Source organism: Aphelocoma coerulescens, unplaced genomic scaffold (assembly GCF_041296385.1).
Source record: "Aphelocoma coerulescens isolate FSJ_1873_10779 unplaced genomic scaffold, UR_Acoe_1.0 HiC_scaffold_118, whole genome shotgun sequence".
Lineage (NCBI taxonomy): Eukaryota > Metazoa > Chordata > Aves > Passeriformes > Corvidae > Aphelocoma > Aphelocoma coerulescens.
The window spans coordinates 510,408-537,742 of record NW_027183476.1 but is presented as its reverse complement, the minus strand read 5'-3'; the positions used below and the strand labels follow the sequence as shown (position 1 = coordinate 537,742).

At 59.2% G+C, this 27,335-nt stretch overlaps 1 protein-coding gene across 1 annotated transcript in view; it reads right to left on the bottom strand.

Moving 5' to 3' along the window:
• Positions 1–400: 400 nt before the first annotated feature.
• SPTBN4 (spectrin beta, non-erythrocytic 4) overlaps positions 401–27,335 on the bottom strand; it is a 55,367-nt gene continuing 28,432 nt past the window's right edge. Inside the window, 15 exon segments of the mRNA XM_068998464.1 lie at positions 401–547; positions 4,206–4,248; positions 9,290–9,463; positions 13,595–13,881; positions 15,215–15,287; positions 15,392–15,783; positions 16,824–17,020; positions 17,866–17,950; positions 18,034–18,172; positions 20,162–20,784; positions 22,297–22,501; positions 22,602–22,732; positions 24,525–24,803; positions 24,895–24,984; positions 26,183–26,407. Of these exon segments, the coding sequence (XP_068854565.1) occupies positions 401–547; positions 4,206–4,248; positions 9,290–9,463; positions 13,595–13,881; positions 15,215–15,287; positions 15,392–15,783; positions 16,824–17,020; positions 17,866–17,950; positions 18,034–18,172; positions 20,162–20,784; positions 22,297–22,501; positions 22,602–22,732; positions 24,525–24,803; positions 24,895–24,984; positions 26,183–26,407 (3,090 nt within the window).

The following is a 27,335-nucleotide window of genomic DNA, read 5'->3' as shown; positions in this document are numbered from 1 at the left end:
CACCCCCAAGTCCCTCCCAAACCCCCCCAAGTCCCTCCCAACCCCCCCAAGTCTCTCCCAAACCCCTCCAAGTCACTCCTAAACCCTCCCAAATCGGTCCTAACCCCCCCAAATCCCTCCCAAACCCCTCCAAGTCCCTCCTAAACCCCCCCAAATCGCTCCTAAACCCCCCCAAGTCCCCCCCATCCCCCCCCAAGCCCCCCTCAGGCCGATGCGGGGGTGCAGCGGGTGCTTTATTACATTTGTACAACGGCGGCGCGCGGGGCTCCCCCCCCCCCTCCCCTCCCCCCGCCCCGGCTCTATGGCTTGTGCTGGGGCAAAGGGGGGTGGGGGGGGGTGGGGAGGGGGCCGGGACCCCAAAATGGGGGGGATGGGGGGGTCGGGGGTGTTGGGGGCGGGGTCACTTCCGTCGGGGCCGGTCGGGGTCGCGCCGGGGGAGCCCCTCGTCGGTGGAGGAGGTGGTGAGGAGGCCCTGGTTCCAGCGCGCCAGCTCGGCGTGTTCCTGCGCGCTGGCGGCCAGCGCCCGCAGCCAGCCCTGCATGTCCTCCTGAAACGGGGGGGGACCCCCCAAAAAAATAATCAGAGTGAGAACATCCCAGAAATCAGCGTGAGAACGTCCCGAAATCAGTGTGAGAACCTCCCGAAATCAGCGTGAGAACCCCCGAAATCAGCGTGAGAACCCCCGAAACCTCCATGAGACCCCCCAAAAGAACCATAAACCCCCCCAAAATCAGCGTGAGAACCTCCCAAAATCAGCGTGAGAACCCCCCGAAATCAGCGTGAGAACCCCCCGAAATCAGCGTGAGAACCTCCCGAAATCAGCGTGAGAACCCCCCGAAATCAGTGTGAGAACCCCCCGAAATCAGCGTGAGAACCCCCCGAAATCAGCGTGAGAACCTCCCGAAATCAGCGTGAGAACCCCAAAAGAACCTCAAAACCCCCCGAAATCAGCGTGAGAACCTCCCGAAATCAGCGTGAGAACCCCCAAAATCAGCGTGAGAACCCCCCGAAATCAGCGTGAGAACCCCCCGAAATCAGCGTGAGAACCCCCCGAAATCAGCGTGAGAACCCCCCGAAATCAGCGTGAGAACCTCCCAAAATCAGCGTGAGAACCCCCCGAAATCAGCGTGAGAACCTCCCAAAATCAGCGTGAGAACCCCAAAATCAGCGTGAGAACCCCCCGAAATCAGCGTGAGAACCCCAAAATCAGCGTGAGAAACCCCCGAAATCAGCGTGAGAACCCCAAAATCAGCGTGAGAACCCCCCGAAATCAGCGTGAGAAACCCCCGAAATCAGCGTGAGAACCCCAAAATCAGCGTGAGAACCTCCCAAAATCAGCGTGAGAACCCCCCAAAATCAGCGTGAGAACCCCCCGAAATCAGCGTGAGAACCCCCGAAATCAGCGTGAGACCGACAAAATCAGCGTGAGAACCCCAAAAGAACCTCAAAACCCCCCAAAATCAGCGTGAGAACCCCCGAAACCTCCATGAGACCCCCCAAAAGAACCATAAACCCCCCCAAAATCAGCGTGAGAACCCCCCGAAATCAGCGTGAGAACCTCCCAAAATCAGCGTGAGAACCCCCGAAATCAGCGTGAGAACCCCCCAAAATCAGCGTGAGAACCCCAAAATCAGCATGAGAACCCCCGAAATCAGCATGAGAACCCCCGAAATCAGCGTGAGAACCCCCAAATCCTAACCATGAGATCCCCAAAACCACCATGAAATCCCCCCAAAATCCCCATCAGACCCCCCAAAACAACCCTGAAAGCCCCCCAAACCCCCATCAGACCCCCCAAAATCCCCAGGAGACCCCCCCAAACCCCCATCAGACCCCCCAAAATCCCCAGGAGCCCCCCCCTAAACCCTCCAAAGGCTCCCCAAAATCCCCAGGAGACCCCCAAAACAACCATGAAACCCCCCCAAACCCCCATCAGACCCCCCAAAATCCCCAGGAGACCCCCCCAAAATCCCCATCAGACCCCCCAAAACCACCATGAAACCCCCAATACCACCATGAAATCCCCCAAAAATCCCATCAGACCCCCCAAAATCCCCAGGAGATCCCCAAAACCACCATGAGATCCCCAAAATCCCCATCAGACCCCCCAAAACAACCATGAAAGCCCCCCAAACCCCCATCAGATCCCCCAAAACCTCCATGAAACCCCCCAAAATCCCCATGAGATCCCCAAAAAACCCCATCAGACCCCCCAAAATCCCCAGGAGACCCCCCCAAAACCATCATGAAACCCCCAAAAACCTCATTAAACCCCCCAAAACCTCCATGAAACCCCCAAAACCACCATGAAATCCCCCAAAAATCCCATCGGACCCCCCAAAATCCCCAGGAGATCCCCAAAAAACCCCATCAGACCCCCCAAAACCACCATGAAACACCCCAAAATCCCCAGGAGCCCCCCCAAACCCCCATCAGACCCCCCAAAATCCCCAGAAGCCCCCCCCAAACCCCCATCAGACCCCCCAAAATCCCCAGGAGACCCCCAAAACCTCCATGAGACCCCACAAACCACCATGAGATCCCCAAAATCCCCAGGAGATCCCCAAAAATCCCCAAAAGACCCCCCAAAATCCCCATCAGACCCCCCCAAACCCCCATCAGACCCCCCCAAAACCCCCATCAGACCCCCCAAAATCCCCATCAGACCCCCCAAACCCCCATCAGACCCCCCAAAACCCCCGGGAGACCCCCCAAAATCCCCATCAGACCCCCCCAAACCCCCATCGGACCCCCCAAAATCCCCACCGGACCCCCCAAAATCCCCAGGAGACCCCCAAAAACCTTATTAAATCCCCCAAAACCACCATGAAACCCCCCAAAATCCCCAGGAGATCCCCAAAATCCCCAGGAGACCCCCCCAAACCCCCATCAGACCCCCCCAAACCCCCATCAGACCCCCCAAAATCCCCAGGAGACACTCCAAAACCCTCCAAAGGCCCCCCAAAATCCCCAGGAGACCCCCAAAACCTCCATGAGACCCCCCAAACCACCATGAGATCCCCAAAATCCCCAGGAGATCCCCAAAAAACCCCATCAGACCCCCCCAAATCCCCATCAGACCCCCCAAAATCCCCATCAGACCCCCCAAACCCCCATCAGACCCCCCAAAATCCCCATCGGACCCCCCAAACCCCCATCAGACCCCCCAAAATCCCCATCAGACCCCCCAAAATCCACAGGAGACCCCCCAGAACCCCCATCAGACCCCCCAAACCCCCATCAGACCCCCCAAACCCCCATCAGACCCCCCAAAATCCCCATCAGACCCCCCAAACCCCCATCAGACCCCCCAAAACCACCATGAAACCCCCAAAACCACCATGAAATCCCCCAAAAATCCCATCAGACCCCCCAAAATCCCCAGGAGATCCCCAAAACCACCATGAGATCCCCCAAAATCCCCATCAGACCCCCCAAAACAACCATGAAAGCCCCCCAAACCCCCATCAGATCCCCCAAAACCTCCATGAAACCCCCCAAAATCCCCATCAGACCCCCCAAAATCCCCATCAGACCCCCCAAAACCACCATGAAACCCCCAAAAACCTTATTAAACCCCCCAAAACCACCATGAAACCCCCCAAAACCACCATGAGACCCCCCAAAATCCCCAGGAGATCCCCAAAATCCCCATCAGACCCCCCCAAACCCCCATCGGACCCCCCAAAATCCCCAGGAGACCCCCCCAACCCCCCATCAGACCCCCCAAAACCCCCATCAGACCCCCCAAACCCCCATCAGACCCCCCAAAATCCCCATCAGACCCCCCAAACCCCCATCAGACCCCCCAAAATCCCCATCAGACCCCTCCAAACCCCCATCAGACCCCCCAAAATCCCCATCAGACCCCCCCAAAGCCCCATCAGACCCCCCAAACCCCCATCAGACCCCCCAAAATCCCCAGGAGACCCCCCCAAACCCCCATCAGACTCCCCAAACCCCCATCAGACCCCCCAAAACCACCATGAAACCCCCCAAAACCTCCATCAGACCCCCCAAACCCCCATCAGACCCCCCCAAACCCCCATCAGACCCCCCAAACCCCCATCAGACCCCCCAAAATCCCCATCAGACCCCCCCAAACCCCCATCAGACCCCCCCAAACCCCCATCAGACCCCCCAAAATCTCCATCAGACCCCCCCAAACCCCTCCGAAGGCCCCCCAGGAGCCCCCAAAGCCGCACCTCGTCCTTGGCCTGCAGCAGGAACTCGCTGCCGTCGCCGGTCCTGCAAGACAGGAACGTTCTCACCGCGTCCTCCCGGAGTTCGGGGCGTCAGAGACCCCCCAAAATCCACAGGAGACCCCAAAAGTGGCGTCAGACACCCCAAAAATGGCACCAGATAGCCCAAAAGTGGCACCAGACACCCCAAAATCAACACGAGACTCCAAAAGTGGCTTCAGATGCCCCAAAAATGGCACCAGACACTCCAAAAGTGGCACCAGACACCCCAAAATCAACAGGAGACCCCAAAAATGGCACCAGATAGCCCAAAAGTGGCATCAGATAGCCCAAAAGTGGCACCTGAGACCCCGAAATCAACAGGAGACCCCAAAAATGGTGTCAGAGACCCCAAAAATGGCATCAGACACCCCAAAAGTGGCACCAGATGTCCCAAAAGTGGCACCAGAGACCCCAAAAGTGGCACCAGACACCCCAAAATCAACAGGAGACTCCAAAAGTGGCTTCAGATGCCCCAAAAATGGCACCAGACACCCCAAAAGTGCCCTCCGACACCCCAAAATCAACACGAGACCCCAAGAAACGGCCTCGACCACCCCAAAAGTGGCACCAGAACCCACCAAAATCAACGTGAGACACCAAAAACGGCATCAGATGCCCCAAAAATGGCACCAGACACCCCAAAATCAACAGGAGACCCCAAAAATGGCACCAGATAGCCCAAAAGTGGCACCTGACACCCCAAAAGTGGCACCAGAGACCCCAAAAGTGGCACCAGACACCCCAAAATCAACACGAGACTCCAAAAGTGGCTTCAGATGCCCCAAAAATGGCACCAGACACCTCAAAAGTGGCTTCAGATGCCCCAAAATCAGCAAGACAACCCAAAAATGGTGTCAGAGACCCCCAAAATGGCACCAGATAGCCCAAAAGTGGCACCAGACACCCCAAAATCAACAGGAGACCCCAAAAATGGCACCAGACCCCCCAAAAATGGCACCAGAGACCCCAAAAAAGGCATCAGAGACCCCAAAAGTGGCATCAGAGACCCCAAAATCCACAGGACACCCCAAAAGTGGCACCAGACACCCCAAAAATGGCATCAGACAGCCCATAAATGGCACCAGATAGCCCAAAAATGGCATCAGACACCCCAAAAATGGCACCAGAGAGCCCAAAAATGGCACCAGATAGCCCAAAATCCACAGGAGACCCCAAAAATGGCACCAGACACCCCAAAAATGGCACCAGAGAGCCCAAAAATGGCACCAGAGACCCCAAAATCCACAGGAGACCCCAAAAGTGGCACCAGATAGCCCAAAAATGGCACCAGACACCCCATAAATGGCACCAGATAGCCCAAAAATGGCATCAGACACCCCAAAATCAACACGAGACTCCAAAAGTGGCTTCAGATGCCCCAAAAATGGCACCAGACACTCCAAAATCAACAGGAGACCCCAAAAATGGCATCAGACACCCCAAAAATGGCATCAGAGACCCCAAAATCCACAGGAGACCCCAAAAGTGGCACCAGACAGCCCAAAAGTGGCGCCAGATAGCCCAAAAATGGCGTCAGAGACCCGAAAAGTGGCACCAGACACCCCAAAAATGGCACCAGAGAGCCCAAAAGTGTCCTCAGACACCCCAAAACCAACAGGAGACCCCAAAAGTGGCACCACATAGCCCAAAAATGGCACCAGAGACCCCAAAATCCACAGGAGACCCCAAAAGTGGCACCAGACAGCCCAAAAGTGGCACCAGATAGCCCAAAAGTGGCACCAGACACCCCAAAATCAACAGGAGACCCCAAAAATGGAGTCAGAGACCCCAAAAATGGCACCAGACAGCCCAAAAGTGGCACCAGATAGCCCAAAAATGGCACCTGAGACACCAAAACCAACAGGAGACCCCAAAAGTGGCATCAGAGACCCCAAAAGTGGCATCAGAGACCCCAAAATCAACAGGAGACCCCAAAAATGGCACCAGACACCCCAAAAATGGCACCAGATAGCCCAAAAGTGGCACCAGATAGCCCAAAAATGGCGTCAGAGACCCCAAAATCAACATGAGACCCCAAAAATGGTGTCAGACACCCCAAAAATGGCACCAGATAGCCCAAAAATGGCACCAGAGAGCCCAAAAGTGGCACCAGAGAGCCCAAAAGTGTCCTCAGACACCCCAAAATCAACACGAGACCCCAAAAGCGGCCTCGACCACCCCAAAAACGGCCTGGGCCACCCCAAAAGTGGCGTTGGCCACCTCGCTGGCGGCCTCGGCCACCCCAAAAGCGGCCTGGGCCACCCAAAAAACGGCCTCCGCCACCCCAAAAACGGCATCGGCCACCCCAAAAACGGCCTCGGCCACCCCAAAAATGGCGTTGGCCACCCCAAAACAGCCTTGGCCACCCCAAAAGTGGCCTTGGCTACCCCAAAAACGTCCTGGGCCAACCCAAAACAGCCTCGGCCACCCCAAAAGCGGCATCGGCCACCCCAGAAAGGGCGTTGGCCACCCCAAAAACGGCCTTGGCCACCCCAAAAGCGACGTTGGCCAACCCAAAAACAGCGTCGGCCACCCCAAAAGCAGCCTTGGCCACCCCAAAAGCGGCTTTGGCCACCCCAAAAGTGGCCTGGGCCACCCCAAAACAGCCTCGGCCACCCCAAAACAGCCTTGGCCACCCCAAAAGCGGCATCGGCCACCCCAAAAACGGTGTTGGCCACCCCAAAACAGCCTTGGCCACCCCAAAAATGTCCTGGTCCACCCCAAAAGCGGCGTTGGCCACCCCAAAAACGTCCTGGGCCACCCCAAAAATGTCCTGGGCCACCCCAAAAGCAGCCTTGGCCCCCCCAAAAGCGGCGTTGGCCACCCCAAAAACGGCCTGGGCCACCCCAAAAACGGCCTTGGCCACCCCAAAAACGGCCTGGGCCACCCCAAAAGCGGCGTTGGCCACCTCGCTGGAGGCCTTTGCCACCCCACAAACGGCATCGGCCACCCCAAAACAGCCTCGGCCACCCCAAAAGCGGCATCGGCCACCCCAAAAGTGGCCTGGGCCACCCCAAAAACGTCCTGGGCCACCCCAAAAACGGCCTTGGCCACCTCGCTGGTGGCCTCGGCCACCCCAAAAACGGCGAAGGCCACCCCAAAAACAGTGTTGGCCACCCCAAAAGCAACGTTGGCCAACCCAAAAACAGCCTCGGCCACCCCAAAAGCGGCGTTGGCCACCCCAAAAACGTCCTGGGCCACCCCAAAAGCGGCGTTGGCCACCCCAAAAACGTCCTGGGCCACCCCAAAAGTGGCCTCAGCCACCCCAAAAACGGTGTTGGCCACCCCAAAACAGCCTTGGCCACCCCAAAAATGTCCTGGGCCACCCCAAAAATGTCCTGGTCCACCCCAAAAGCGGCGTTGGCCACCCCAAAAGTGCCCTCAAACACCCCAAAATCAACATGAGACCCCAAAAGTGGCCTCGGCCACCCCAAAAGCGGCGTTGGCCACCTCGCTGGTGGCCTCGGCCACCCCAAAAACGGCGAAGGCCACCCCAAAAACAGTGTTGGCCACCCCAAAAGCAATGTTGGCCAACCCAAAAACAGCCTCGGCCACCCCAAAAGCAGCCTTGGCCACCCCAAAAGCGGCGTTGGCCACCCCAAAAACGGCCTTGGCCACCCCAAAAACGGCCTTGGCCACCCCAAAAATGTCCTGGGCCACCCCAAAAACAGCATCGGCCACCCCAAAAGCAGCCTCGGCCACCCCAAAAGCGGCGTTGGCCACCCCAAAAACGGCCTGGGCCACCCCAAAAACGGCATCGGCCACCCCATAAGCGGCGTTGGCCACCGCGCTGGCGGCCTTGGCCACCCCAAAAACGGCCTTGGCCACCCCAAAAACAGCGTTGGCCACCTCACTGGCAGCCTTGGCCACCCCAAAAGCGGCATCGGCCACCCCAAAAGCGGCGTTGGCCACCCCAAAACTGGCCCTCAAACACCCCAAAATCAACATGAGACCCCAAAAACGGCCTTGGCCACCCCAAAACAGCCTTGGGCACCCCCAAAAGTGTCCTGGGCCACCCCAAAAGCGGCGTTGGCCACCCCAAGAACGGCCTTGGCCACCCCAAAAACGGCCTGGGCCACCCCAAAAATGTCCTAGGCCACCCCAAAAACGGCATCGGCCACCCCAAAAACGGCGTTGGCCACCTCGCTGGCAGCCTTGGCCACCCCAAAAATGGCCTTGGCCACCCCAAAAACAGCTTTGGCCACCCCAAAAGCGGCGTTGGCCACCCCAAAAACGGCGTTGGCCACCCCAAAAGCAGCCTGGGCCACCTCGCTGGCGGCCTTGGCCACCCCAAAAACGGCGTTGGCCACCCCAAAAGCAGCCTGGGCCACCTCGCTGGTGGCCTTGGCCACCCCAAAAGCGGCTTTGGCCACCCCAAAAACGGCCTGGGCCACCCCAAAAACGGCATCGGCCACCCCAAAAATGGCCTTGGCCACCCCAAAAGCGGCGTTGGCCACCCCAAAAGTGCCCTCAAACACCCCAAAATCAACACGAGACCCCAAAAGTGGCCTCAGCCACCCCAAAAGCAGCCTTGGCCACCCCAAAAACGTCCTGGGCCACCCCAAAAACGGCGTTGGCCACCTCGCTGGCGGCCTTGGCCACCCCAAAAACGGCGTTGGCCACCCCAAAAACGGTTTTGGCCACCTCGCTGGCAGCCTTGGCCACCCCAAAAATGGCCTTGGCCACCCCAAAAACCTCCTGGGCCACCCCAAAAATGTCCTGGGCCACCCCAAAGCAGCGTTGGCCACCCCAAAACTGCCCTCAAACACCCCAAAATCAACATGAGACCCCAAAAGCAGCCTTGGCCACCCCAAAAGCGGCGTTGGCCACCCCAAAAGTGCCCTCAAACACCCCAAAATCAACATGAGACCCCAAAAGCGGCCTCAGCCACCCCAAAAACGTCCTGGGCCACCCCAAAAACGGCATTGGCCACCTCGCTGGCGGCCTTGGCCACCCCGAAAGCGGCGTTGGCCACCCCAAAAGCAGCCTTGGCCACCCCAAAAACGGCCTTGGCCACCCCGAAAGCGGCGTGGGCCCGAACTCACTTGAGCTTGAAGACGTTCTTCTTCTTCTTGTAGTCGTTGGCCACCTCGCCGGCGGCGCGGTGCAGGCTCAGCAGGGGCTCCCCGCCGTGGGTGGCCCCGGCCGCCGGCCCTTTGGCGTCCTTGTAGAAGCCCAGGTCGCCCTTGGCCAGCACGCAGTAGAGGTTCACCCAGGACCTGCGCGGGGTGGCCACCGGGGGGAGGGGGAGGGGGTGGGAGGGGGAGATCCAAAATTGGGGAACCCCCAAATTTGGGGGGGGGGAGGAAGGTTCTTCATGGATGGAATCGCGACTCTTGGTGAAGCCTCAACTCTTGGTGAAGCCCAACTCTTGGTGAACCTCAACCGTTGGTGAACCCCTTCATTGATGGACCCCCAACCCTTGGTGAACCCCCAACTCTTGGTGAACCCCAACTCTTGGTGAACCCCAACTCTTGGTGAACCCCAACCTTGGTGAACCCCTTCATTGATAGAACCCCAACCTTTGGTGAACCCCAACCCTTGGTGAACCCCAACTCTTGGTGAACCCCTCCATTGACGGACCCCAACCCTTGGTGAATCCCAACCTGCGTTGAACCCCCAACCCTTGGTGAACCCCTTCATTGATGGAACCCCAACCCATGGTGAACCCCAAATCTTGGTGAATCCCATCCTTTGGTGAACCCCAACCCTTGGTGAACCCCCAACCCTTGGTGAACCCCAAATCTTGGTGAACCCCCAACCCTTGGTGAACCCCAACTCTTGGTGAACCCCAACTCTTGGTGAACCCCTCCATTGATGAGCCCCCAACCCTTGGTGAACCCCCAGATTTGGGGGGAGGTTCTTCATGGATGGAAGCCTCAAACCCTTGGTGAACCCCAAATCTTGGTGAACCCCAACCCTTGGTGAACCCCCAACCCTTGGTGAACCCCAATTCTTGGTGAACCCCAATTCTTGGTGAACCCCAAATTTTGGTGGAGGTTCTTCATGGATGGACACCTCAACTCTTGATGAACCCCCAAATTTTGGTGGATGACCTCCATGGATGGACACCTCAACTCTTGGTGAACCCCAACCCTTGGTGAACCCCCAGATTTGGGGGGAGGTTCTTCATGGATGGAATCGCGACTCTTGGTGAAGCCTCAACTCTTGGTGAACCCCAACTCTTGGTGAACCCCTCCATTGATGGACCCCAACCCTTGGTGAACCCCCAACTCTTGGTGAACCCCAACTCTTGGTGAACCCCAAATCTTGGTGAACCCCAACTCTTGGTGAACCCCAACCCTTGGTGAACCCCTTCATTGATAGAACCCCAACTCTTGGTGAACACCCAACCCTTGGTGAACCCCAACTCTTGGTGAACCCCTCCATTGATGAGCCCCCAACCCTTGGTGAACCCCCAGATTTGGGGGGAGGTTCTTCATGGATGGAAGCCTCAAACCCTTGGTGAACCCCAAATCTTGGTGACCCCCCCAAATTTTGGTGGATGTCCTCCATGGATGGAATCGCAACTCTTGGTGAACCCCCAACCCTTGGTGAACCCCAACCCTTGGTGAACCCCTCCATTGATGGAACCCCAACCCTTGGTGAACCCCAACCCTTCGTGAACCCCTCCATTGATGGAACCCCCAATGCTTGGTGAACCCCAACCCTTGGTGAAGCCCCAACCCTTGGTGAACCCCAACCCTTGGTGAAGCCCCAACTCTTGGTGAACCCCAACTCTTGGTGAACCCCAACCCTTGGTGAACCCCATCATTGATGGAACCTCAACCTTTGGTGAACCCCCAACCCTTGGTGAACCTCAATTCTTGGTGAACCCCAACCCTTGGTGAACACCCAACTCTTGGTGAACCCCCAAATTTTGGTGGAGGTTCTTCATGGATGGACACCTCAACTCTTGGTGAACCCCCAAATTTTGGTGGATGACCTCCATGGATGGACACCTCAACTCTTGGTGAACCCCAACTCTTGGTGAACCCCAACCCTTGGTGAACCCCCAACTCTTGATGAACCCTCAGATTTGGGGGGAGGTTCTTCATGGATGGAATCGCGACTCTTGGTGAAGCCTCAACTCTTGGTGAACCCCAACTCTTGGTGAGCCCCAACTCTTGGTGAACCCCCAAATTTGGGGGGGGAGGCTCTTCATGGATGGAATCACGACTCTTGGTGAAGCCTCAACTCTTGGTGAACCCCAACTCTTGGTGAACCCCCAACCCTTGGTGAACCCCCAAATTTGGGGGGGGAGGTTCTTCATGGATGGAATCACGACTCTTGGTGAACCCCAACCCTTGGTGAACCCCCAGATTTGGGGGGAGGTTCTTCATGGATGGAAGCCTCAAACCCTTGGTGAACCCCAAATCTTGGTGACCCCCCCAAATTTTGGTGGATGTCCTCCATGGATGGAATTGCAACTCTTGGTGAACCCCAACCGTTGGTGAACCCCAACCCTTGGTGAACCCCTCCATTGATGGAACCCCAACCCTTGGTGAACCCCAACTCTTGGTGAACCCCTCCATTGATGGAACCCCAACCGTTGGTGAACCCCAACCCTTGGTGAAGCCCCAACCCTTGGTGAACCCCAACCCTTGGTGAAGCCCCAACTCTTGGTGAACCCCAACTCTTGGTGAACCCCATCATTGATGGAACCTCAACCTTTGGTGAACCCCCAACCCTTGGTGAACCCCAATTCTTGGTGAACCCCAACCCTTGGTGAACACCCAACTCTTGGTGAACCCCCAAATTTTGGTGGAGGTTCTTCATGGATGGACACCTCAACTCTTGGTGAACCCCCAAATTTTGGTGGATGACCTCCATGGATGGACACCTCAACTCTTGGTGAACCCCAACCCTTGGTGAACCCCCAGATTTGGGGGTAGGTTCTCCATGGATGGAAGCCTCAACTCTTGGTGAACCCCAAATCTTGGTGACCCCCCAACCCTTGGTGAACCCCCAGATTTGGGGGGAGGTTCTTCATGGATGGAATCGCGACTCTTGGTGAAGCCTCAACTCTTGGTGAACCCCAACCCTTGGTGAACCCCAACTCTTGGTGAACCCCAACTCTTGGTGAACCCCTCCATTGATGAGCCCCCAACCCTTGGTGAACCCCCAACCCTTGGTGAACCCCCAAATTTGGGGGGGGAGGTTCTTCATGGATGGAATCACGACTCTTGGTGAAGCCCAACTCTTGGTGAACCTCAACTCTTGGTGAACCCCAAATTTGGGGGGAGGTTCTTCATGAATGGACACCTCAACTCTTGGTGAAACCGAACTCTTGGTGAACCCTCAACTCTTGGTGAACCCCCAAATTTTGGTGGATGTCCTCCATGGATGGACGTCTCAACCCTTGGTGAACCCCAACTGTTGGTGAACCCCAACCCTTGGTGAACCCCAACCCTTAGTGAACCCTCAACCTTTGGTGAAGCCCAACCCTTGGTGAACCTGAACTCTTGGTGAACCCCAACTCTTGGTGAAGCCCCAAATTTTGGTGGATGACCTCCATGGATGGACGTCTCAATTCTTGGTGAACCCCAACCCTTCGTGAACCCCTTCATTGATGGAACCCCAACCCTTGGTGAACCCCAACCCTTGGTGAACCCCCAACCCTTGGTGAACCCCTTCATTGATGGAACCTCAACCCATGGTGAACTCCAACCCTTGGTGAACCCCAATTCTTGGTGAACCCCCAACCCTTGGTGAACCCCCAACCCTTGGTGAACCCCAACCCTTGGTGAACCCCAACTCTTGGTGAACCCCCAACCCTTGGTGAACCCCTCCATTGATGAACCCCAACTCTTGGTGAACCCCCAACCCTTGGTGAACCCCCAACCCTTGGTGAACCCTCAACCCTTGGTGAACCCCAACTCTTGGTGAACCCCCAACCCTTGGTGAACCCCCAACCCTTGGTGAACCTCCTTCATTGATGGAACCTCAACCCATGGTGAACTCCAACCCTTGGTGAACCCCCAACCGTTGGTGAACCCCCAACCCTTGGTGAACCCCCCAACCCTTGGTGAACCCCAACTCTTGGTGAACCCCCAACCCTTGGTGAACCCTCAACCCTTGGTGAATCCTCAACCCTTGGTGAACCCCAACCCTTGGTGAACCCCTTCATTGATGGAACCTCAACCCATGGTGAACTCCAACCCTTGGTGAACCCCAACTCTTGGTGAACCCCCAACCCTTGGTGAACCCCAACCCTTGGTGAACCCCTCCATTGATGAACCCCCAACCCTTGGTGAACCCCCTCCATCGATGTCCCCCCACCCTTCCCTGGCCAGGAAGGTGACCCTTTGTCACCTCATTGTCCCCCCCGTCCCCCATCATCCCCCGACCTGTTGGACGCCTTCTTGCCGGCGCCGTCGAGCTCGTGCTTGCGCAGCAGGAACCCCTCGTGCGTCACCGTGTGGGCGGGGGGCGGCGGGGGCGGGGGGGCGCTGCCCTGCGCCGGGGCCGACCGCGAGCGCCGCGGCTCCCCCGGACCCTGCGCCGAGTCCTTGGGGCGCGGGCGGCGCCGCGGCTTCGGCCGGTCGCGGGCGCGGGGACGGTCGGGCCGAGGGGTCCGCTCCGGGAGGGCCTCGGGGCCAGCGGGGAGACGGGCGGGGGAGTCGCGGTCACGGGGCTGGGTGGGACAGCAGAGGAGAAGGGTCAGGGTGGGGGGTCCTGGGTGGGACATGGAGGGGATGGAGATGGGGGTGGGGGTGGGGGTGGGGGTGGGGGTGGGGATGGAGATGGAGATGGAGATGGGGATGGGGATGGAAATGGGGGTGGGGATGGGGATGGGGGTGGAGATGGAGATGGAGATGGGGGTGGAGATGGGCATGGGGGTGGAGATGGGGATGGGGATGGTGGTGGAGATGGAGATGGAGATGGGGGTGGGGATGGAGGTGGAGATGGGGATGGAGATGGGGATGGAGATGGAGATGGAGATGGAGATGGAGATGGGGATGGGGATGGGGATGGGGGTGGGGATGGAGATGGTGGAGATGGAGATGGGGATGGAGATGGAGATGGAGATGGAGATAGATGGAGATGGGGATGGAGATGGAGATGGAGATGGAGATGGAGATGGGGATGGTGATGGAGATGGGGATGGAGATGGAGATGGGGATGGTGATGGAGATGGGGATGGAGATGGAGATGGAGATGGAGATGGAGATGGGGATGGTGATGGAGATGGGGATGGGGATGGGGGTGGAGATGGAGATGGGGATGGGGATGGAGATGGGGGTGGGGATGGAGATGGGGATGGAGATGGGGATGGGGATGGGGATGGGGATGGGGGTGGAGATGGAGATGGGGATGGGGATGGAGATGGGGGTGGGGATGGAGATGGGGATGGAGATGGGGATGGGGATGGGGATGGGGATGGAGATGGGGATGGGGGTGGAGATGGGGATGGGGGTGGAGATGGAGATGGGGATGGAGATGGAGATGGAGATGGGGATGGGGATGGGGATGGGGATGGTGGTGGAGATGGAGATGGAGATGGGGATGGTGGTGGAGATGGAGATGGGGATGGGGATGGGGATGGGGATGGGGGTGGAGATGGAGATGGAGATGGGGATGGGGATGGGGGTGGAGATGGGGATGGAGATGGGGATGGGGATGGGGATGGAGATGGAGATGAAGATGAAGATGAAGACAGCGATGAGGGGACACTGAGGGATCTCCAGTGGGACACTGAGGGGACACTGAGGGGTCTCCAGTGAGCCACTGAGGGGACACTGAGGGCACACCCAGAGGACCCCAAGGGGACATTGAGGAGACACTGAGGGCATGTCCAGGGTCAAGCAAGGGGACACCCAAAAGCAGTGGGACATGGAGGGGACACCAACGTGACACCGAGGGGCCGTTCAGGGGACTCCAGGGGCATTCCCAGGGGACACAATGGGGAATCCAAGGGGCCACCAAGCGGCCACCAAGTGGCCACCAAGGGGCCACCAAGGACTCACGGAAGCCGGCACAGCGCCGCCTGCCTCCTTCTCCTGCAGCTGCTCCACGATGTCGGCCAGCGTGGCTTTGCTGCTGGGGGACATTTGGGGACCACGGCAGGGTCACGTCAGCCCCGTCCCCCTCACCGGTGACCCCCCAACGTCCCCGCGGCGTCCCCGCGGCGTCCCCTCGCTCACCCGCCGCCCTTCCCGTCGTGCCGCGGCGGCTCCGGCTCGCTGGACTCCTGCCGCTCCAGCCGGCGCTCCCGGCGCTCCCGACGCCGCTCCGGCGGCCCCGGCCGGACCTCGCTGGGCTCCTCGGCCTTGACGGGCGCCGGGGACTCGGCGGGGGTGGCCGCGGCGGCGGCAGCGGTGGCAGGAGGTGGCTCTGTGGGCGCCCCGTCGGCCAGAGGTGCCTGGACGCGGTCGAGCTTGGGCTGGAGGCGCTCCGGCCGCAGCTCGTGCCGGACGTAGGCGACGCGCGGCTCCGGCCGGCGCGGGTCGGGACCTCCCGGGGGTTCCCCCAGAAATTTCCGGGTCAGGAGCGGCGTCGGCGGCTGCTTGTTCTGCTCGGCCTTGAGCTTCTCGATCTGCGGGGCGGGAATGGGGTGGGAATGGGTGGGATGGGATGGGATGGGATGGAGATGGGTTGGGGTGGGGTGGGGTGGGATGGGATGGAGATGGGAGATGGGAGATGGGAGATGGAGATGGAGGTGGTGATGATGGAGGTTGGATGGAGACGATGGAGATGATGGAGACGTTGATGGAGATGAGATGGGGACAGGGATGGGGACAGGGATGGAGAAGGGATGGGACAGGGATGGAGACAAAGATGAAGATGGGGGTGAAGATGAAGATGGAGATGGGGATGGGGATGGAGATGGAGATGGAGATGGAGACGGGGATGGGGATGGAGATGGAGATGGAGATGGAGATGGAGATGGAGATGGAGATGAGATGGAGATGGAGATGGAGATGGAGATGGGGATGGGGATGGAGACGGAGATGGAGATGGAGATGGGGATGGGGATGGGGATGGAGATGGAGATGGAGATGGAGACGGGGATGGGGATGGAGATGGAGATGGAGATGGAGATGGAGATGGAGACGGAGACGGAGATGGAGATGGAGATGGAGATGGAGATGGGATGGAGATGGAGATGGGGGTGAAGATGAAGATGGAGATGGAGATGGAGATGGGGATGGAGACAGATGGAGACGGAGACAGAGACGGAGATGGAGATGGAGATGGAGATGGAGATGGAGATGGAGATGGAGATGGAGATGGAGATGGAGACAAAGATGGAGACGGAGATGGAGATGGAGACGGAGACGGAGATGGTGATGGGGATGAAGATGGAGATGGGGATGGAGACAAAGACGAAGATAAAGACAGAGATGGAGACAGAGATGAAGATGAAGATGAAGATGAAGATGAAGATGAAGATGAAGATGAAGATGAAGATGAGGATGAAGATAAGGACGAAGCCAGCCATGGCAACAGCGATGAAGACCAGAACAGGATGAAGATCAAGGTGGGATGAGGAGATGGTCCTGCTGAGCCCACGGCTGCCCCGACCCCGAGCAGGGCCCAGCCCCGGGGGGTGTCCCCATCCCGCGGCGGCCCTACCGTGGTGAGGCGCCTCAAGGAGCTGAACCTCTCCTCCCAGGCGGCCGCCGCCTTCCGGAAGGCCTCGTGCCGCCGGATCAGCTGCTCCACCTCGTCCACGCTGCTGCCCAGCTCCTGGCTCTTCAGCAGCGGCTCCTGGGCCGTCAGCCACGCGTCGGCCACCACGGCCTCCTGCGCAAACTGGTGCACCTCGCGCACTGCCGGCACAGCCGGGGCCGCCCGTCACCCACACGGGGTCACCGCGGGGGCTGGGGTCACCTCAGAGTCTGGTGTCACCCATAGTCTGGTGTCTTCCATAGTCTGGTGTCCCCCCATAATCTGGTGGCACCCATAGACTGGTGTTTCCCATCATTTGGTGGCCTCCATAGGCTGGTGTCCTTCATAGGATGGTGTCACCCCATAATCTGGTGTCCCCCACTACCCAATGTCGCCACCCCAAGATCTGGTGTCCTTTGGTGCCCCCCATAACTTGGTGTCACCCATAGTCTGGTGTCCCCCACAATCTGGTGACACCCATAATCTGGTGGTTCCCCGTAATTTGGTGGCCTCCGTGGTCTGGTGTCCCCCATAATTTGGTGTCCCCGCACTACCCAATCTCCCCAGCCCAAGACCTGGTGTCTCTTGGTGTTCCCCATAACCTGGTCACCCTCATCATTTGGTGGCCCCCATAATCTGGTGGCTCCCCACAATTTGGTGCCCCCCCCCCTAATTTGGTGTCCTCCATAATTTGATGTTCTCCAACTACTCAATGTCTCCCCAAGACCTGGGGGTTCCTCCATAATCTGGCGACTTCCAAAATCTGGTGATCCCCATCATCTGGTGACCCCCCAGAATCTGATGGTCCCCCAGAATCTGGTGACCCCCCAGAATCTGGTGTCCCTCACTACCCAGTGTCCCCACCCCAAGACCTGGTGTCCCTCCAAGACTCAACATCCCCCCCCTCCAAACCTGGTGTTCCCACCAACACCCAATGTCACCCCGACATCCGATGTCCACCCCAACACCCCATGACCCCATGGTGTCCTCTCGGGGTGGCACTCACTCTGCTGCAGCCACTCCCAGTGCTTGTCCCACTTCTCCGTCATCTCCTTCTTCTTCGCCAGCAGCTTCTCCATGTGGGATTTGATCTACGGGGAGGGGGCAGATGGCTCAGGACACCCCAAAATTTCCACCACTCCCCATCCCCACATCACCCACCCTCCCCGGGCACCTCGTCGGCCGCTGGGCTCTTGCTGAGGATGAGGGTCTTGCCCAGCTCCAGGCAGGTGGCCACGTTCTTGGCCCGGGCCTCCATCTCGGTCTTGAGGGCCTGGTGGTCGTTCATCAGCAGCTCCACTGAGGACACGTCCCTGGGGTAGGGGAGGGACAGGGGTGGTCCCAAAGCTCAAATATGGAGTGGGGATGGAGGGGGGGGGGGTCCTTGGCAGCTGGGAGGGGACCTTGGGATTGGAAAGGATGTGGGGTCCTCTTGATGGGGCAGGACATGGATCCTTGGTGTCATGGTGGACCAGGACATGGATCTTTGGTGTCATGGTGGACCAGGACATGGATCTTTGGGATGGACCAGGATATGGATCCTTGCTGTCATGGTGGACCAGGGCATGGATCTTTGGTGTCATGGTGGACCAGGACATGGATCTTTGGGATGGACCAGGACGTGGATCTTTGGGATAGACGAGGATCTGGGGCTTTGGGATGGACCAGGACGTGGGACCTTAGGATGGACCAGGACGTGGGACCTTAGGATGGACCAGGACACGGTCCTTGGCTCCACGGGTGGACCAGGACACAGGTCCTCAGACAGACCAGGACATGGGACCTTGGCATGGACCAGGACATGGGACCTTAGGATGGACCAGGACATGGTCCTTGGCTCCACGGGTGGACCAGGACACAGATGCTTAGATGGACCAGGACATGGGATGGTGGCACCACAAGAGGCCAGGACATGGTCCTTGGCTCCATGGATGGACCAGGACACAGATCCTCAGATGGACCAGGACATGGGACCTTAGGATGGACCAGGACATGGGATGGTGGCACCACAAGAGGCCAGGACATGGTCCTTGGCTCCATGGATGGACCAGGACACAGGTCCTCAGATGGGCCAGGACATGGGATCTTGGGATGGACCAGGACATGGGACCTTAGGATGGGCCAGGACATGGGACCTTAGGATGGACCAGGACATGGTCCTTGGCTCCACGGGTGGACCAGGACACAGATCCTCAGACGGACCAGGACACGGGACCTTGGGATGGACCAGGACATGGGACCTTGGGATGGACCAGGACACGGTCCTTGGCTCCACGGGTGGACCAGGACACAGAACCTCAGACGGACCAGGACATGGGACCTTGGGATGGACCAGGACATGGTCTTTGGCTCCATGGATGGACCAGGACACAGGTCCTCAGACGGACCAGGACATGGGACCTTGGCATGGACCAGGACATGGGACCTTAGGATGGACCAGGACATGGGACCTTGGCATGGACCAGGACATGGGACCTTGGGATGGACCAGGACATGGTCCTTGGCTCCACGGATGGACCAGGACACAGGTCCTCAGATGGACCAGGACATGGGACCTTAGGATGGACCAGGACATGGTCCTTGGCTCCATGGATGGACCAGGACACAGGTCCTCAGATGGGCCAGGACATGGGATCTTGGGATGGACCAGGACATGGGACCTTAGGATGGACCAGGACATGGGACCTTAGGATGGACCAGGACATGGTCCTTGGCTCCACGGGTGGACCAGGACACAGATCCTCAGACGGACCAGGACACGGGACCTTGGGATGGACCAGGACATGGGACCTTGGGATGGACCAGGACACGGTCCTTGGCTCCACGGGTGGACCAGGACACAGAACCTCAGACGGACCAGGACATGGGACCTTGGCATGGACCAGGACATGGGACCTTAGGATGGACCAGGACATGGGACCTTGGCATGGACCAGGACATGGGACCTTGGGATGGACCAGGACATGGTCCTTGGCTCCATGGATGGACCAGGACACAGGTCCTCAGATGGACCAGGACATGGGACCTTGGCATGGACCAGGACATGGTCTTTGGCTCCATGGATGGACCAGGACACAGGTCCTCAGACGGACCAGGACATGGGACCTTGGCATGGACCAGGACATGGGACCTTAGGATGGACCAGGACATGGGACCTTGGCATGGACCAGGACATGGGACCTTAGGATGGACCAGGACTTGGTCCTTGGCTCCACGGGTGGACCAGGACACAGATCCTCAGACAGACCAGGACATGGGACCTTGGCATGGACCAGAACTTGGTCCTTGGTCACCTCCCCTACCTGGGCTTCTCCCCGGCACCCATCTGGTGGAGCACCCCGTCCATCCAGGCCAGCAGGTCCCTGACGGTGCCCACGAAGCGGATCTTGTCGGCCACGCTGGCCACGTGCAGCCGGCACTCCTCGCACGCCGCCAGCAGCTCCTTCCACGCCCGCAGCACCTCCTGCTCGCGCCCGGCGATGGCCTCGGCGTTGTCCCCGGCGTAGAGCGTCCGCAGCTGGGCCGCGCCCTCCTGCAGCTGCCTCACCTGGGTCACCAGCACCTCCACGTCGTGCTCGAAGGCGCCCAACGCCCTCTGCAAGGCGCCGGCCGAGGTCCTGCCCTCCCGCGCCGCCAGCTCGGGCAGGCGCTGCCGTTTCTCCTCGATCTGCCCCAAAACCTCCTTGCAGTCGTTGAAGAACTTGTGCAGCTCGTGGGACGCCGCCAACATCTGGGCGCGGGTCTCCATCAGCTCCAGGAGGTCGGCCCAAGCCTCGTTGACGCCGTCCTTCCACTCGGCGATGGTGGCGGCGTCGGTGTGGCCGTAGTCGATGAGCTCGTCCACCATCTGGTTGACGGCGGCAATGCGCTCCTGCCCCACGCTGCCCGTCTCGCTGGCGAACTCCAGGAACTTCTCCTGCAGCAGCTGAGGTGGGCCAGGGGGGTGTGGGGCAGGGGTCAGGGGTGGGCAGGGGTTGGGACCTCCGGGGTGGGGCAGGGATGGTGGTAGGACCTCCAGCCAGGGGACAGAGGGGAAGTCCACGACCCCTGGTGTGGGGCTGGGATGGTGCCCAGGACCACCAGGATGGTGGCAGGACCTCCAGCCAGGGGACAGAGATGATGGCCAGGACCCCTGGTGTGGGGCTGGGATGGTGCCCAGGATGACCAGGATGGTGCCCAGGACCACCAGGGCCACCAGGACCACCAGGATGGTGGCAGGACCTCCAGCCAGGGGATGTCCAGGAGCCCTGGTGTGGGACTGGGATGGTGCCCAAGATGACCAGGATGGTGCCCAGGACCATCAGGATGGTGCCAGGACACCCAATATGGAGAAGGGATGGTGCCCAGGACCACCAGGATGGTGCCAGGATGCCCAACATGGAGCAGGGATGGTGCCCAGGACCACCAGAACGGTGCCGGGACACCCAACATGGAGCAAGGATGGTGCCCAGGACCACCAGAACGGTACCAGGACACCCAACATGGAGCAGGGATGGTGCCCAGGACCACCAGAACGGTACCAGGACACCCAGCATGGAGCAGGGATGGTGCCCAGGACCACCAGGATGGTGCCAGGACACCCAACATGGAGCAGGGATGGTGCCCAGGACCACCAGGATGGTGCCAGGACACCCAACATGGAGAAGGGATGGTGCCCAGGACCACCAGGATGGTGCCAGGACACCCAACATGGAGCAGGGATGGTGCCCAGGACCACCAGGATGGTGCCAGGACATCTAACACGGGACAGGGATGGTGCCCAGGACCACCAGGATGATGCCAGGACACCCAACATGGAGCAGGGATGGTGCCCAGGACCACCAGAACAATGCCAGGACACCCAACATGGAGCAGGGATGGTGCCCAGGACCACCAGAACGGTACCAGGACACCCAGCATGGAGCAAGGATGGTGCCCAGGACCACCAGGATGGTGCCAGGACACCCAACATGGAGAAGGGATGGTGCCCAGGACCACCAGAATGGTGCCAGGACACCCAACATGGAGCAGGGATGGTGCCCAGGACCACCAGGATGGTGCCGGGACACCCAACATGGAGCAAGGATGGTGCCCAGGACCACCAGGATGATGCCAGGACACCCAACATGGAGCAAGGATGGTGCCCAGGACCACCAGGATGGTGCCAGGACATCCAACACGGGACAGGGATGGTGCCCAGGACCACCAGGATGATGCCAGGACACCCAACATGGAGCAAGGATGGTGCCCAGGACCACCAGAACAATGCCAGGACACCCAACATGGACCACGAGAAGTCCCCAGAACCCCCCACCATGGCACCAAGACCCCCACCACGACTCAGAACCTCCACCCCGACCCTCACCAACCATTCCATCCCCCTCAACCACAACCACAAACCCCACCTCCCCCCCTCCCCCCACCGCACTCCTGGCCGCGTCCACCCCTCCGTCCTCACCGTGACGTGCTCGAAGTCCTGCCCCAGCTCGGGCGAGCCGGCCACCACCTCCTTCTCGGCGATCCAGTGCTCCAGCTCGTCCACCTCGCGGTTGAGCTGGTAGAGCCAGTACTGCTGCTCCAGCTTGACCTTGCGCTCCTCCACCAGGTCCTTCAGAGACACGTACAGCCGGTCAACCTGCGACTGCCGCCTGCTGACCTGTTCGCTGGGCAAGGGACACGGCGCCCGTCAGCCCCGGCGGCACCGCGGCGGCGCCCGGGGAAGCCGGGGGCGAGCGGGGAGGTGGGGCGAGGGGGTGGGCGCACCTCTGGGGGTGGCCAAGCTCCAGGAGGGCGCGGCACTGGCGGGAGAGTTGGGCGATGGTCTCCTCGTAGTTCTCGATGGTTTGCTCGGTGAGGAGGTGCTTCTTGAGGAGTTGGAGGGTGCTCTGCTCGTCCTGGGGGGGTCTTAGGTTAGAGCCCACCCAACCAAGCCGAGGAACTCAATGAAGTCAAGGCAACCCAACCAACCTGACCAACCCAACCACCCAATCAACCTGACCAACCCAACCACCCAACCAACCCAACACAACCACCCAACCAACCCAACCCAACCACCCAACCAACCCGAGGAACTCAATGAAGTCAACCCAACCCAACCAACCTAACCAACACAACCACCCAACCAACCTGACCAACCCAACCAACCCAACCAACCCAACCCAACCACCCAACCAACCCAAGGAACTCAATGAAGTCAACCCAACCCAACGCAACTTGACCAACCCAACCACCCAACCAACCCAACCCAACCAACCCAACCCAACCACCCAACCAACCCAACCAACCAACCAACCCGAGGAACTCAATGAAGTCAAGCCAACCCAACCAACCTAACCAACCCAACCACCCAACCAACCCAACCCAACCCAACCCAACCCAACCAACCCGAGGAACTCAATGAAGTCAAGCCAACCCAACCCAACCTGACCAACACAACCAAGCCAACCAACCCAACCCAACCACCCAACCAACCCAAGGAACTCAATGAAGTCAACCCAACCCAACGCAACCTGACCAACCCAACCAACCCCATTCAATAACCCAACCGACCCAACCCAACTGACCCAACCCAACCCAACCGACCCAACCCAACCAACCCAACCACCCAACCAACCCAAGGAACTCAATGAAGTCAAGCCAACCCAACCAACCTGACCAACACAACAACCCAACCAACCCAACCAACCCAACCCACCCAACCAACCCAAGGAACTCAATGAAGTCAACCCAACCCAACCCAACCTGACCAACCCAACCACCCAACCAACCCCACTCAATAACCCAACCAACCCAACCCAACCAACCCAACCCAACCGACCCAACCCAACCCAACCCAACCCAACCACCCAACCAACCCGAGGAACTCGATGAAGTCAAGCCAACCCAACCAACCTGACCAACACAACAACCCAACCAACCCAACCAACCCAACCCAACCACCCAACCAACCCAAGGAACTCAATGAAGTCAACCCAACCCAACCCAACCTGACCAACCCAACCACCCAACCAACCCCACTCAATAACCCAACCAACCCAACCCAACCAACCCAACCCAACCGACCCAACCCAACCCAACCCAACCCAACCACCCAACCAACCCGAGGAACTCAATGAAGTCAAGCCAACCCAACGCAACCTGACCAACCCAACCAACCCAACCAACCCCATTCAATAACCCAACCAACCCAACCCAACCCAACCCAACCAGCCCAACCAACCAACCCAACAACTCAAACAACCAACCCCACTCAACCAACCCAACCAACCCACCCCAACCCAACCCAGCCCACCCAACCCACCCAACCAACCCACCCTATCCAACCAACACAACCACTCAACCAACCCCACTCAACCAACCCAACCAACCCAACCACCCAACCCACCGAACCCAACCAACCCAACAACTCAAACTACCAACCCAACACAACCACTCAACCAACCCAAGCCAACCCAACCAACCAACCCAACCCAACCCAACCCAGCCCACCCAACCCACCCAACCAACCCACCCTATCCAACCAACACAACCACTCAACCAACCCCACCCAACCAACCCAACCCCACCAACTCAACCAACCCAACCCACCTGATCAAACCATCCCAACGGCCCCAACCCAACCTCACCCAACCCAACCCCCCAATTCACCCAACCAACCCAACCCAACCAACCCAACCCCACGGGCACCTTCCCCTTCTCCTCGTTCATCAGGAGCAGCTCCTGCTCGCCCAGCCACGACTCCACCTCGGCCACGTCGAAGTAGTACTGCTCCAGCTGGTAGGTGGCATCCAGGGCCTGCTGCCGGCGCTCCGTCTGCTCCTGCAGCTCCGCCCACATCGTCCCCAACCGCTCCAGGAGGCACCGGACGCCCTCGGCCTCGGGGCTCTTGATGGAGGCGACGGCGGCGGCGCGTTCCAGCACCTCGTCCACGCGGGGCCGGTGCACCTGGATCTCCCGGCGCAGGTTCTGCAGGGGTGGGGTGGGGTGGAGGTGGGTGGGTGGGTGGGGGGGTCAGGGTGGGGCGTCCCCCGGCCTCTCCCGCGGTGCGGGCGCTGACCTGGTTCTTCTTGATGAACTGTTGGACGGTCTGGAGGTTGGTGCCGTGGTCCTTCAGCGTGGCCAAGGGCAGGCGGTCCTGGACCCACATCTGGGGACGGGGGTGGACCTCGGCGTCATCTGTGTCCCCCATCCCACCCCATCCCCGTTGCTGTGTTCATCTCCATCCCATCCCCAGGTCCATCTCCATCCCGTCTCCATCCCAGTTCTGACCTGGGGGAATTTAGGACTGACCAGGTGGTCAGACTAGACCAGGTGGAGTTTAGGACCAACCAGGGAGAGTTTAGGACCAATTGGGGAAGTTTAGGACCAATCAGGTGGGGTTTAGGACCAATTGGGTGGGGTCTAGGAGTAATCAGGGGGTGTTTAGGACTGACCGGGAGTTTAAGACTGACTGGCTGGGGTTTAGGCGGAGTTAAGGACCAGCCAGGGGGAGTTTAGGACCAATTGGGTGGAGTTTAGGACCAATTGGGTGGAGTTTAGGACCAACCCATCCCCATTTCCGTCTCCACCCCATCTCCATCTCCATCCCATCCATCTCCAGCTTCATCCCATCCCATCCCACCTTCATCTCCATCCCCATCACATCCATCTCCAACTCATCCCATCTTCATCTCCATCCCTGCCTCATCTTCATCCCTATCCCCATCTCAAACCCGATCCCATCTCATCTCCACCCCATCCCATTTCCATCCCCATCTCCATCCCCATCTCCATCTCCATCTCCACCCCATCCCCATCTCCATCTCCATCTCCATTTCCACCCCACCCCATCTCCATCTCCATCTCCATCTCCATCCCCATCTCCATCTCCATCTCCACTCCACCCCATCTCCATCTCCATCCCCATCCCCATCCCCATCCCCATCCCCATCTCCATCTCCACCCATCTCCATCTCCATCTCCATCTCCATCTCCATCTCCATCTCCATCTCCATCTCCATCTCCATCTCCACCCATCTCCATCCCCATCCCCATCTCCATCTCCATCTCCACCCCCTCCATCTCCACCCATCTCCATCTCCATCTCCATCTCCATCTCCATCTCCATCTCCATCTCCATCTCCATCTCCATCTCCATCTCCATCTCCATCTCCATCTCCATCTCCATCCCCATCCCCATCCCCATCTCCATCTCCATCTCCATCTCCATCCCCATCCCCATCCCCATCTCCATCTCCATCTCCACCCCATCTCCATCTCCATCATCTCCATCTCCATCATCTCCATCCATCTCCACCCCAAGCCCATTTCCACCCCACCCCACCTTACCTCACCCCGGTACTCACCACCTCATCCTCCAGCTCATGGCTGACCTGATGGACCTCCTTGGAGGCCAGCAAGATCCTCCGGCGCTCCTTGAGGGGCTCGATGAGGCGCACGATGCGCGTCCCCACCGCGCTCTGCCGCTCGCCCACCACGTCCCGCCCGGCCGCCTGCGCCGGCAGCGCCGCCGCCTGCGCCTGCAGCTCGCCCACCTCCTTGTACCACTCCTCCACCTGCGACTCCATCGTCTGGGGACACGCGGGGGGGTCGGGAAGGTGGCCACGATGGCCAGGGTGGGACCTCCAGCACCACAACGTGGAGCGTTCCCCATAAAACGTGGTGTGCCCATAATTTGGTGTCCACCATAAGCTGGTGTCCCTCCCATAATCTGGTGTCTCCACAAAATTTGGTGTCCACCATAATTTGGTGTCCCCCAAACTGTGGTGTCACCCCATAACCTGATGTCCCCCCATAATTTGGTGTCCACCATAATTCGGTGTCCCCCAAACTGTGGTGTCACCCCATAACCTGGTGTCCCCCCATAATTTGGTGTCCACCATAAGCTGGTGTCCCCCAAATTGTGGTGTCACCCCATAACCTGGTGTCCTCCCATAATTTGGTGCCCACCATAATTCGGTGTCCCCCAAACTGTGGTGTCACCCCATAACCTGGTGTCCCCCCATAATTTGGTTCCCACCATAATTTGGTGTCCCCCAAACTGTGGTGTTACCCCATAACCTGATGTCCCCCCATAATTTGGTGTCCACCATAAGCTGGTGTCCCCCAAACTGTGGTGTCACCCCATAACCTGGTGTCCCCCCATAATTTGGTGTCCACCATAAGCTGGTGTCCCCCAAATTCTTGTGTCCCCCCATAACCTCACGTCCCAACACCACCCAAAGTCCAGCCAGCACCTGGTGTCCCCCCATAACCTGGTGTCCCCCCATAATTTGGTGTCCCCCCCAGCCTGGAGTTCCCCCATATTCTGATGTCCCTCCAACACCCGATGACCATGCAAGACTTGGTGTTCTCCATAACTTCTCTCCCCCCAGCACCCAATGTCCCACCAGCACCCGATGACCATGCAAGACTTGGAACCCAACACCCAACACCCAACATCCCTCCAACACCCAACGTCCCCCCAAGATCTGGTGTCCCCCCAAGACCTGGTGTCCC